This window comes from Tenrec ecaudatus, chromosome 2 (assembly GCF_050624435.1).
Source record: "Tenrec ecaudatus isolate mTenEca1 chromosome 2, mTenEca1.hap1, whole genome shotgun sequence".
NCBI classification, from domain to species: domain Eukaryota; kingdom Metazoa; phylum Chordata; class Mammalia; order Afrosoricida; family Tenrecidae; genus Tenrec; species Tenrec ecaudatus.
The window spans coordinates 14,712,319-14,724,919 of NC_134531.1; the positions used below are offsets into that span (position 1 = coordinate 14,712,319).

General features: G+C 49.0%; 1 protein-coding gene across 1 annotated transcript in view; it reads right to left on the reverse strand.

Moving 5' to 3' along the window:
- MARCHF11 (membrane associated ring-CH-type finger 11) overlaps nucleotides 1-12,601 on the reverse strand; it is a 127,403-nt gene that overhangs the window by 18,166 nt on the left and 96,636 nt on the right. The window contains exon 3 of the mRNA XM_075542987.1: nucleotides 5,482-5,674. Within this exon, the coding sequence (XP_075399102.1) occupies nucleotides 5,482-5,674 (193 nt within the window). The remainder of the gene's footprint in view (nucleotides 1-5,481; nucleotides 5,675-12,601) is intronic.

Below are 12,601 nucleotides of genomic sequence, written 5' to 3' on the forward strand. Positions count from 1 at the left end.
AGGGACTGGTCTCTCCTGACACCATGTCTGAAGCATGTAAGACAACGTCTTGCCATCCTTGCCTGGGAGCATGCTGGCCTTACTTCTTCCAAAGACAGAGTTGTTTGTCCTTGGGACAGCCCATGGTACTTTCCTTATTCCACGATTAGAGACTTTATATTCCCTCCCCTAATACACAGGCAGGGTCTGAAGGCCGTCTATTTAAATATTTAAAAAGCGCTTTCCATTACATCTCTTTGTGCTTCTACATCCTTCAAATTAATGTGAACTGTATCATCAATGTAGACCCCAAATTCAACTCACATCTGACCACCTAAAAGATTTAGGAAACAGACAAGGGTTGCCTGTCCAACACATCTCCCCAATGGCTGGCTCTAAGCCTCCGCTGCCTCTCTCACGCCTGAATACCTTCCTCCGTAGTCCTCTCAAACTCATTTTACTTCACTCCTGTCTCTGGGAACACAGAGCTTACTTATCCCATTTAGATATGTACGAGGAGGTTTCAAAAAAGGTCATGGAAAAATAGAAAGAAGAGATGATAGAATTTGTTCATGAACTTTTTGAAGTCCCCCCTAGAAGGTGAAACTCTTTACCAAACCTACCTGCAGGGAAATGCGGTAGGCATTGGCCACAGGAGACTATTGGGATGAACCTGACATTAATGAAAATAAAATACAATTGAACACTCAGATTCTCCATCCGATTGAACCCCTGACAAGCCTTGGAGGTGCTGATGGGACTTGGTAAGACGGACTTGCTGTCCACAAGGTTGGCAGTTCAACCCCCATCAGGCATTCAATGGGAGAGAGTTGAGGCTGTCTGGTCTTGAAAAGTCTTAGAGCCTCGGAAACCCTATCTAGGCACGCCATTAGTAAGAATCTACTCTATTGATGGCAGTGGGCGCTGCAAACCATTAACATATTCAGTTGTTGCTGGAAGGTCAGAGGTTCAAGTCCACAGAGAAATTCCTTGTAGGAAAAGGCTGGTGATACCTTAGCAAAAACAATGCCATCAAAGCATGGTCCTGTGCTGACACACATGGGACACCAGGCCTGGGGTGGACTTGACCGCAGTAAACAAGGTCTCACTGGGCGCTTGATCCCCAGCGGCTACCATATTGGACAGCACGGGCATAGGCCACTGTCACCCTCCCAGAGCGTTCTACTGGAAAGCTCCCGCCACAATGATGGAGAACATCGAACACATTACAGCGAGACAAAAACCTACATGGTGGGGGCGGGGGGCGTTAGCTAACGTCGAATGAAAGCGCCAGGCAAATTCACTGTTTCTACAAACAAGGAAGCAAGCTTCCCCCAAGTCACTCACGTGTCTAAACAATTTAAAACCACGGCAGTGTGACAAAACTACAACCTGTGGGCAAATTGTCAGGAGAGACCAGTCCTGGAGACGAACATCATGTCTGGTAAAATCGCAGGGCAATGAAAAGGGGAAGGCCCTCATGGAGAAAGACTGACGCCGTGGCTGCAGCGATGGGCCCGGGCACAGGAAGCACAGTGAGGGTGGCGCGGGACCGGGCAGTGTTCGCTCTGCTGGGCACACAGCTGCTGCACGTGGGAACCGGCTCGATGGCACCCAACAACAGCACCCTTTCACGTGTCTGCTGAACCAACCAGTCTGTCCCAGGCGCTATAGCACTTGTGGGCCGGAGTGGGTCGTGCATGTCGTTGGATTCCAGAATAATTTCCCAGCGACTTCCAAAATTTCCTTCTTCAAAGAGCATTTTTGAAGCTGCCCATGGTTTCCTTCTTGTTCACATACAATCTCTGAGCTTGTGGCACATGGACAGACCATTCTGGGGAAGGCTTCCAGGACTTCAAAGCCCTCTGAGCAGGCAGCCAATCTGGCATCCTCCAGAGGGGGAAGGAGCCCCACTTGCCAGGCATGTCGATTCATCCTTCAGCCAGACTGGCTAGCAGCTCCCCACGAAATCTCTCTGAAACCTTCCCCACCCCTGTGTGCCCACCCCACTCCTTATTCATGCCAGGGTTCCTCTGTCCCCGCCGGGTCCAACTGCCTCTGTGCATTCCTCCACAACTGGGCACACCCCACGTGCCATCACATGCGACAGCCCTCTCCATGGGGCGGGGACTCTGTGTGGGCAAGGGGAGGCACTGACCCAGCACCTAGGAGCCCTGTGCTGTAGTAGGTTACGCATTGGGCTGTTAAACAAAAGGCCAGCCGTTCGAAACCATCAGCTTCTCCTTGGGAGGAGGATAGGTCTTCTACTCCCATAAAGATGTGTAGTCTCAGAAACCCACAGAGGCAGTTCTGCCCTGTGCTACAGGGTCACCATGAGTCAGAATGGATTCGATGTTAGTCAGTTTGATTGATTGATTGATTGAGAGGAGCTGCCCTGGCAGCACTGTGGTTTAGGCATAGGGTTGCTAATGGCAAGGTTAGGGGTTCAAGTCCAGCAGCCTTCCTGCAGGAGAAAGGTAAGACTCTCTGCTCCCGTAAAGAAGTACAGTCTCGGAAGCCCTAAGGCGCAGTTCTACTCTGTCCTACGGGGTCACTGCTCAGAAAGGACTTGGCAGTAATGGGTTTATTCAGTTTGGTTTGGATTCTCACCACTGTCTAACATGAAGAAGGTTCCCAGTAAATATTGATTTTCGTGACACAAGCGAGTTGGACTCAAAGCTGTAGACCTCCTTTCTGCTCTGTCCCTCATCTCCAATCAGGAGTACGTACGGCACAATCGCTGTAATCCACTCTGTGAGTGTCTACATTTAATTAGCAGGCATTTGCATTAATTGAAACTGTGCACAGGCGCTGCTACCAGCTGCAATCCAGTTGGCCATTGATAGCCTGCGTGTATTTACTTTCTGGATGATGGCTGTTTCCCAATTTCTTGGACTAAAAAGACCTGCTCTCAGTGGCAACAGACTAATTAATGAGCTTGCCAAGGGAAATAAACTGTCATTCAATATGAATTGTTTCACTTGTTTTGTTTTCTTTCCCCCCAAAATAGACAAATAGATTACTGAAAGATGAGATTCAGATTAAGTGAGCTGACAAAACAACGAGATGTACTACTGTCAAAAGTGAAAACTCCGATCAAAATTCACTCTCAAGGTGTTGCCAGGACAATGTCAGCTGTTAAAATAGGGCATTTGGGCTGCAAACCGCAGGGTCACCAGTTCAAAACCACCCCCCACTCCATGTGCAATGGTACAATGTTGGAAACCCACAGGGGCGGAGGATCTACTCTGGAGTCGCCATGAGTCAGGATCGACTTGATGGCAGGGCTGTGAGTTTTGTTTCCTTGTATTATTATTTTTAAAAGGGTCAAACGCCTGAATATCCAAAGAGAAGACCAAGTGGTGCCCCCGGTTCTAGAAAGGTCACGAGGTGTCCTCTTCTGTAACTTTACAGCTGGCCACAATCAGGTGCCTTAGGAGAATAATGACCCCATTGAGGTCAAAGGGCATTTGCTGAGGGACAAAGGTAAGAAGGGCTAGACAGGAGGAATGGAGACCAGGAGGAAGTGGGCAAAGTGACGTCACTTTTGTGGGGATTGGCGATGCTTGAGCCAAAACGACCTGTAGTACGTGAACGTTAAATTTAAAACTGATGTTCTGCCCTGTAAATCCACACAATCACAAGACTTAAATACTAGCATCAGCAACCAAAATAGAAGATAGAGCTGGGTGGGTAGCAGGAAACCCACGTTGGAAAATAGGACTTGATTCCCTAGCCAGGAGACGCTCCTGGAACAAGGACATGAAGAGAGTCGACTGGGTTGGCTTCTCTCAGGCTTCCAGTGGGAGGGAGCCCAATGGTTCTTCTGTTTTGCATCTGCAGTTTGAAGGCCAGTGGAACACCCTGCTTAAGGACAGCCATGTGGAAAAGCGAGCCTAAGCCCCCTCCTCTTTGGATTTGTCCAGGAATCAGTGGGGCCCCTTGTGCGGCTCTTCTAAATTAACAGATGACTGCCCTAGGGATTACACGTGAAGAGAAGATTCAGAATTTCCAAAACGCGCGCACGCGTGTTCTCCCATTCAAGGCCAACTGCTCGTACACACGATTAGCCCAATTACCCGGGCAGCATCTGCTCAGGCTACAGAGGGCCCAAGGCATTCCTTGACTCCTTCTTCTCCCTGGAGCCCTCCCCGGCCTGGCCCGTTACTGGATCATTTTCTTTCCTATTAGTTTAGCCTGGATGGCATGGGAGCAAGGAAGGAGAGGAGTGAACATTTAAGCTGAGCAGGTTTTTAAAAATGTATAGAGCTCTTTCAAGAACTTGCACAGTGGCTGAGAGCCCTAAAAAAAAAAATATCGCTAAATTAGGGCCGGTAATTAGAGGCATTCATTGAAGTGATCTCAACGTGCTTCCAAAGCTTCAGACCTAGCCAACAACCCTTTGTCAACAGTATCTAGTTTAATAGCACAATTACTTTATAAGCGGCGTGGCCCCTGTTTTCACATTTGTGCAGTAAGGATTGTGCCCCCCATCCTTCTTTTCCAGGTGAGCAGTCAAGGGAACAGGAGAGAAGAGCTTGAGGTGTCCCAGCGAAAGGCAGGAGAGCCCAGGGCCCTGGAGCTCAAGCTTCGCATCCATTTGAACCAGTGGCTGTCAAGCTTTAAGCACGTCTGCCTGGAGGGCTACAGAAAACACAGGTGGCTGGGCCCCACTCCTGATGCCTTCAATCCAGTAGGTCCCGCCCAGGGCCTGGGAATGTGCATTCACTTGAAAAGGAGGTGTAGGTGCAGCAGCTGCTGATCCGGGGCCCGTACTTTAAGAGGCACTGCTTTCAAGTATGACTGTCCCCCTCGGCCGGCTCCTTTTACAGCCCCTGGGGCTGTCAACCACACCAGGCAGGGAAAGGCTCCGGTACTGTGGCACCCTTGGGGAGCCCCTGGCATCTCAGAGGCAACCCCAAATCGCTCCATGACTCGGTCCTCACTTCCTCGTGGCATTCAGGAAAAGACAGTCAGGCCAGGGGAAGAGGTAGAAGTCACCTTTTTGTTGGTTCTGAGTTTCCTGGAAAAAAGTGTTGAACCCTTTCCTTCCCTGTGCCACTGAAATGAGGGGACCGAGCACAGCAAAGTAGACGCTTGCCCAGGAGCCCTTGATGCCCTCGGGAAGTTGAGTCACCTCTCGGTGTCTGTACCCTTGCCCAGGGCCACCTACATCAAGGGGCACTCAGGGGCTTTGGGGAAGAGGGCTGGTTTGCAATTCACCCTCATATAGCCCTGAATAACCAAGGGCACTCCGAGGACCGCCGGCCCCAATACGTGCCTTCAGTTCTTCCTTTTCATTGCAAAGTGGACCGCGGTCCTGTTGGGTTTAACGGCTTGAGAACAGATACGCCCTGCTGCTTAATAGAAATTTGGCTGAATTCTGACCGTCAGATACTTCACAATCACAGGGGAACCAAGATGGCGTGGGTTACACCGGGTTGGTGAAAGCCGGAGAGCTGAAAGAAACGGGATTACTGGCAGGTGGTTAGCGGGTCTTACCTATGCACACTAGATCCATAAAACCATACATTCCATAGCAGATTTGGAAAAGGATGTCCTTTCTCTGCCACACTGCATAGGGGCTGAAGGCGGACCAGAGAAGCCAGGTCACACTGGCTATTAAGAACAGGGACCCTAGGATTACTGCAATCATCTGAACTTTCTCAACCAGTGTTACCGAAATGCTTTGCCACTAAAAAGAAGAACAGAGGCATGTAAGACAAAGGTGCTGTGTATAATTTAAAAAGCCAGTAAGCAAAAAAACAAAAGAGAACATTTTCAGCCCCGTGCGTCTCTATGTATTTCGAGGACCACCCACACCCCCCGCCTTTCACTCCGATTGGCCCCCAAATGAATCTTTCCAATTCACCAAGGCTATGGCAACTACACCAGCAGATAAACGATCACAGGATTGCCTTGTCATGATTTCCAGTCACTCACCGTGCACGCCGCAGGTTTAACCTAGCCTGAGTCCAGGTAAGAAGGACTGAGTGTGGACGGCTGAGGGAGAGCTTATCGTGTACCTGGGAATCCCATTATTATTTTTCACACAGGCATGAAATCAAACGCAATCTGAAGAGACACGCTAAGCACTCTCAGATCTCCTCGTTGCGTTCGGTGACAGCCACCTCGTGCTTGGATGTCAAATGTGAAACTAAATTGATCTTTAAAAAATAAGTTATATTAAGAACATCAGCAGCGGGAAAAGTCGCATCAGCTAGGACAAACCAGAATTGATCATCAGATGGGACTCTACCAAAGTCCATGGCCCCTTGCGGAGATGTCACTGGCTTGTGGTTGTCTAGTGGGTCATCCGGGGGCCCCCTTTCCTCAAGATTTAGAATTTGTATCTGTGAAACTCACAAGCTGTGGCAGCACTCACTAGCCAGTGGAAAACAGTGTGTTGATGGCCTGAGCATCGGATGTTGAGATTTCCAGCACGGATGATGGAAAGCTTCGTAGGGTGCTCTCACCTTGAGAGGATCAATTAGTCGCCATCTCGCTTTTGCTCGGTTGATAAAGATGAAACGCTTATTATGGGTGGGCGGTGGACGATGAAAGCGGAACAACCGATACACGGGCTATGGCAACGTATAGTTTCTCCAGAGAATTCGTGAAACTGTGCTCTGTAGCCTGGAGAGAGAGTGAGCTCAAACAGCCAGGGCCCACTGTTGAGGATCCAAAGTTTCATTCCACACCTTACTTACCTTAGAAGTTGTCCACTGCCAGATGGGAAAACCTATCACTCACTCGCTGCCAAGAGTTGATGGTAACCCACATCGCCCCTTTAAGGCAGAGTAGAACTGCCCCTGTGGGTTTCCTGGACGATAACTCCTTATGGGAGTAGAAGGCCTCATCTTTCTCCCGAGGAATGGCTGGTGGTTTCGAACTGGTGACCTTGAGGTTAGCAGCCCAATGAATAACTTACTACAACACCGGAGCTCCTTACCACATCATTACCCACGCAAAATCTATCATTCACAATGTCTCGCGATTTTCCTACCTCCCTGAAGTCTCTCTTCTCTTCTGCTCTCTGACACACCTCAACAATAAATCATCTACAGAGAATATTTTACATATACATTTGAATTTCCATACTCATGCAAATCATACATTCTAGGTTGGTTAACGAAGCAATACCAAAATTCACTGAAGTTGTCCGTTTCCACAGCCAATTGCTTCAATTTTTTTCTCCTAAAACAACAACACAGAACAATCACAGATTAAACCCTGGTGAAATGCCAGAAGGCACGTACTTCTATTCCTTTTAAACTGACAGTCCATCCATAGGAAAAGCTATGGCTTCCTCGCTCTGAATAGGAATTCACCTACTCAATATTGTTTTTAAACCATCACAAGTGAAGCACCCTTGTGTTTCAGACAAAGTTTTCAGCCTTGATTCTCAGGAAGAGCTTCACTCAACCAAAACTCGGTGCATCATCACACTCCAGTCACCAGCTGGCAATGGGCGTGGCACCGAGCCAAAGCTTTTTGTTCCAGGTTATGCATGGCCACCTGAACCAGGGACTAACTCTATGGCCACAAACAACAACAATAACAACAGTCTGTTGGCAGAATATTTCCTTAAAATGATACAGTATTATTAACTTTTATTTGTGTCCAGTGTTCTCTTTCAGGGAGCCCTGGGTACTGTTGAGGAGTCCTGGTGGCTCTATGGTTAGGACCTGGATTGCTAAGACCAGCAGTTCAAAGCCACCTGCCACTCCGTGACCGAAAGATGAGACTGCTCCCATCAGAATGTAGTGTCAGAAACCCTAGAAAGGGCCTCGATGATGAACTAACAGTGGGTGGGTGTGGTTTGGCTTGGGTAGTGGATGTGGCAGAGTAAGAGTTTTAAAATATGGCTCTTTATCCGCATGAGCTCTCACCAAATGACTGGGTGAAACTATACAAATTGGGTATCTGTAACACTGATAGGAGAAAGACAGGGCTTCCTACTCCCATAAAGAGTTACAATCCTGGAAAATGACAGGGGCAGTTCAAATGTCTACCCTATCCTAAAAAGGTTGATGGCAGTGTTTTGTTTGTTTGTTTGTTTGTTTTTGAAACCCTAATAAATGGATTGTTTGCTTTGGTTACCACTCCCCTTGGCTATGAGGATAAGCCTTCTTTGAAGCAGGAGCAGAGAGAGAAAGCCCAAGATCACAGGTCTGTGGGGGCAGAGGCCTGGCCCCAAGGCACAAGAAGCTGAGGCAAGGAGGCTTGTGACAGAACAGAGGAGTGCCTACAGGACTGTGAGGCAGAGCCACAGGTGGGCTTCCAGGGCCATGGAGGCAGAGGCCAAAGGACCATGTGGCTGGGAGGCTGAGGTGAGAGAGTGGCAATTTCACTGTTTCTTCTTGCTTTAAACCAAGTCTAATTTATTTGATTATAAGTACCTCTACGCACAGGAAGGCCACAAGGAAAGGATGAGTCAGCCAGAGTACAATATAGCACTGATGAAACACACAACAGTCCTCTGGTCCTTTAATGCCCTCACCTCTCACCCCCAACTATCATGACCCAGTCCTACCTTACAAATCCAGCTGGACCAGAGTGCACACACTAGTACAGATAAGAGCCCTCTACACACAGAATCCAGGACAGAACCCCCTACCCACCCCCAGGAATAGTAACAGGAGTAGCAATACCATGAGGGTAGCGGGACGGTCGGGGGATGATGTCAATGATCAGTGTGCAACACGTACAAACATGAAATGAGGGAGACGGACAACAGAAACATGGGTGAAAGGAGACAGTGGATGGTGTAAGATAAGAAAACAATAATAATTTATCAGGGGTTCATGAGGTTGGGAGTCGGGGGAAAAAAAGAGGCGCTGATACCAAGGGCTCCCGTAGAAAAATACTGTTTGGAGAATTATGATGGCAACATATGTACAAATGTGCTACATACAATTGACGTATGGATTGTTAAGAGCTATGAGTCCTCAATAAAATCATTTATTTAAAAAAAAAACTTTTTTAAGTGCCTCTATGTTTGCTGTGTCTCACAAGAACCAGAGGGGAAACATTAATACAGGGTCTTTCTTTGAAATTAAATATACAGATATTTTGTGTCAGTGGGTGGGTGGTGGGAATAGCTTTAAGCATGGCTTGGGAAGCAGTAAGAGAAAAACTACCTTTAACTAAAGGAACCCTGCTGGCATACTGGGTTATCTCCTGGGATACTACCTGCAAGGTTAGCGATTCAAAACCACCACCCACTCTGTGAGAGAAAGATGAGGCTTTCTACTCCCATAAAGTTGTAGACTCAGAAACCCACAGGGGCAGTTCTAGCCTGTCTGACAGAGTCACCAGGAGTTGGCACTGACTCCCTGGCAGTGAGTTTAAGGTTTGCTGGTTCTGTAAACTTTTAACTAGTATCTGTTGTACATGGATGACGCTACCGTGCCCAGACGCATATGGTGCCGTTTACCCACTTATGAAACACATCATGTAGATACATGTGGAGAACGCTTGAAAATCCTTGAGGTGAAGGTGTCCTAGTTTTGTGTGTGTGTGTGTGTGTGTGTGTGTGTGTGTGTGTGTCCATGTGTTTAAAATTGCATCTGCCGGCATCACCAAAATGGTCTCCAAAAGTAAGTTGGAGATTGACTCATCAAGGATGGGCTTCAGTGACCGACAGACAGCTAGTCTCCCATTGCGGGTCATCTTTCAGAATGTTTCAGATTCGTGATGGAATTTTAGTGGGGGAAGTTCGCACAGCAAAGTCTTTTAGAACTAAGCAGATCCTGCTTCACCCAGATTTACTAATTGATTGACCCAAGCCTGCCTGGATGAACACGCAAAGACAAGACGGTGGCATGGACACCACGTGGTTAGGTCCCACTGGGCTCTCTGGTTTAGGTAAGCGGAAAGGGATGGTGGCCCCTGGCTGAGGTGTTTCCTGGGACACAGGAAATACTGCTGTTTCCACATCAACATCCCCTCTGCCTCAAAGGCCCGGAGGCTGCGGTGAGGCAGTCAGTATGTGTCTGTCACAGGAAGGTGCAGTGGTGACCTGTAGGGCTGCAAACCACATGGTCGGCAGTTGGAAACCACTAGCCGCTCCAAGAAAACAAGACTGGGCTTTCTACTCCTGCAAACAGGGGCAGTGTCAGAAACCCACAGGAGCTTGCTATGAGTCAGCACTGACTCCAGGGGGGGGTCGTGGGGCGGGGGAGAGTCAGAGTCTTAGAAACCCACAGGGGGTCACCGTGAATCAGCAGTGTTAACTCCATGGAAGAGAGGGCGCCTCTCACCTGAGGGCTACCTTCTCCTTCCGGAGGAAGGTGAGTATGTAGAGACACACTTACTAGGGAGGAGAAATGCTCCTTCCCAGGTTGTTTAGACCTGGAAGCTCAAGGCCACTGAGTCAATGCTGACTCACAGCAACCTTACAGGACAGGGAAGCTCTTTGGACTTCCCAGGCTGTTGATCTTATGGTGGCAGACAGCCTCAGCTTTCTTCTGCTGACAGCAGTTAGCAGCCTAAGCCAGTGCACCACCTGGGCATTGGGTAGCGCCAAATTTGAAATGGTTTAAATGCCTAGTGGCTTGGGACTAATGTGTTTAAAATTACATGTGGTGCTAGTTTAAAAAAAATTAAATACATGCAATTCTTGATTACAGTGCAGTGGAAAGCTTAATTATTTATCATCATCACAGAATTTATCCTCCGTGGTGCTTGTAGAAGCCATTTGGGATGTTTGTAGGCCATTCTTAAAAGAAAGTGTATAAAATCTAAAATTAGCTCCCGTAATTTTTTGGTGTTTTATCTCGAGCCATTTAGAATGCAAATATGCAAATGTGGACGTTTCAAAATGCACGGGGGCCCTCTTCCTATGCCGGGTAAACTTTAAATTAAACACCACTTCACCGACGAGCTAATGAGGGCAAGGCCAGGGTTGAAATGGAAAGGATTAAATCAGAGGATGAACACTGAGATCTCCTCGGACTGCTGTCATCCTCTTGGGAATGGCTTCCCCTGGCCCTGTTACCCCTCGGTCTCATCACTCTGTGCGGAGAGTGGGATTGTTCAGTCTTCCCCTGGAAGCCCCAGGGCTGCCTGGAACCAGCGGGCAACACTCACCTAACCCTGTCCTTGGGAGGCACGCATTATCCAAGGCTCTCAGCCCCAGGAAGCGGCATGCAAGGACCATTAGCTCGGACAATAAAAATAGAAGATGGGTCTCTGCGGGGTGCCCTCCCTTCTCCGGTGGCATTGAAGGCCTGGAGTTCCGTGTCTTGAGATTTCAGAACCTTGCACACGTGTCAGTTGTTAAACACACTCTCTCTCCCAAACCCATGACCACTGTGTGGCTGATTGCCACTCTGTGCTGGCCCTCGGCATTCTGAGGCTGTCAGTCTGTGCGGGAGCAGACAGACTCATCTTGCTCCTGTGCAGCAGCTGGTGGGTGGGTACCACCTGTGGGCCTGTGCTGAGCAGACGCCCGCTTCATCCATGGCACCAAAAGGGCTCTGGTTCTTTCCCAAATTTGGAACGTCAAGGAACCCTAGTGGCATAGTGTTACTCATTGGGTTGCTAACCACAAGGTCAGCAGTTCGAAACCCGTAGCTGCTCAGAGTGAGAAAGACGGGGCTTTCTACTCCCACAAACAGTTTTGGTCTCGGAAACTCACAGAGGGTGGTTCTGTTCTACCCACCTGGAGGCTCACTAGGATGGAGTGAGTTTGGCTGGGGAGGTTTCTGGTTGAAAGGCCAAGTCACGAAAGGATCACTGGGTTGGTTCTTATACATTGCTTACTCTCATTGTCTGTCTGGTTGATTTGTCGAAACGCCAGGGACTGTTTCATAGACCGGAGAAGCCGGCCGCTTTTGCCCAACACGCTATATTGGAAATGACTGAATTGGATTCAGGACAGAGATCTTTCCTCTGCACACCAGTATCATCCCGGTCCTTTCTTCCCCTCGTCAGTACATCGCCTGCTCTGAATCGCACCATTGGACACGCTCCGCGAGCCGAGCCCTCGGAAGGTACACAGCACCAAAGGTTTCCTGGTAAAAATTAGACCCATGGCCTCTGCCTGGGGAAGCTCCTCCTCATTCACTGCACTAGAAAGCGTCATTTAGTAAAAAGCGTGTGTATTTCTACTGGGCCGATATGAGCCAGCACTTTCCTTAGGGGATGACATATTCACGCATTGGACTGCATGTCACCCCCGTCAGAGTGGGGCTGGGAGACCTATAAAGGGGAGGCAGGAAGTGGTGAGGGGTCTTGCTCGCGGCTGCGGCACACACCGAGTGAGAACCGGACACCCAGGCAGTCTGGCTTCTAGGTTTATGCTCTTCAGACACAAAACCGACGCACAAAGCCACTGCCTGGCACACGAGTGCTGAAGGATGGGTAGAAGAAAGGGAGGGAAGCCAGGGCTGAGGACGGAGGAAGGAGAGGCCCGCCCTGGTTTGGCTTCACCAGCCTTCTTGGCTTTTAACCTGCAGAGCCAGAGCATTGGCCTTCCTCACCCCACCCATTCCCGGTCCTAACACAGAACAAAACACCAGTTGCCACAGAGTCAGGTCCAATTCATGGTGAGCCCCGTGCGTGCCGAATAGAACACTGCCTCAGGGTTCCCAGGGCTGTGAGCAGACAGGCAGGC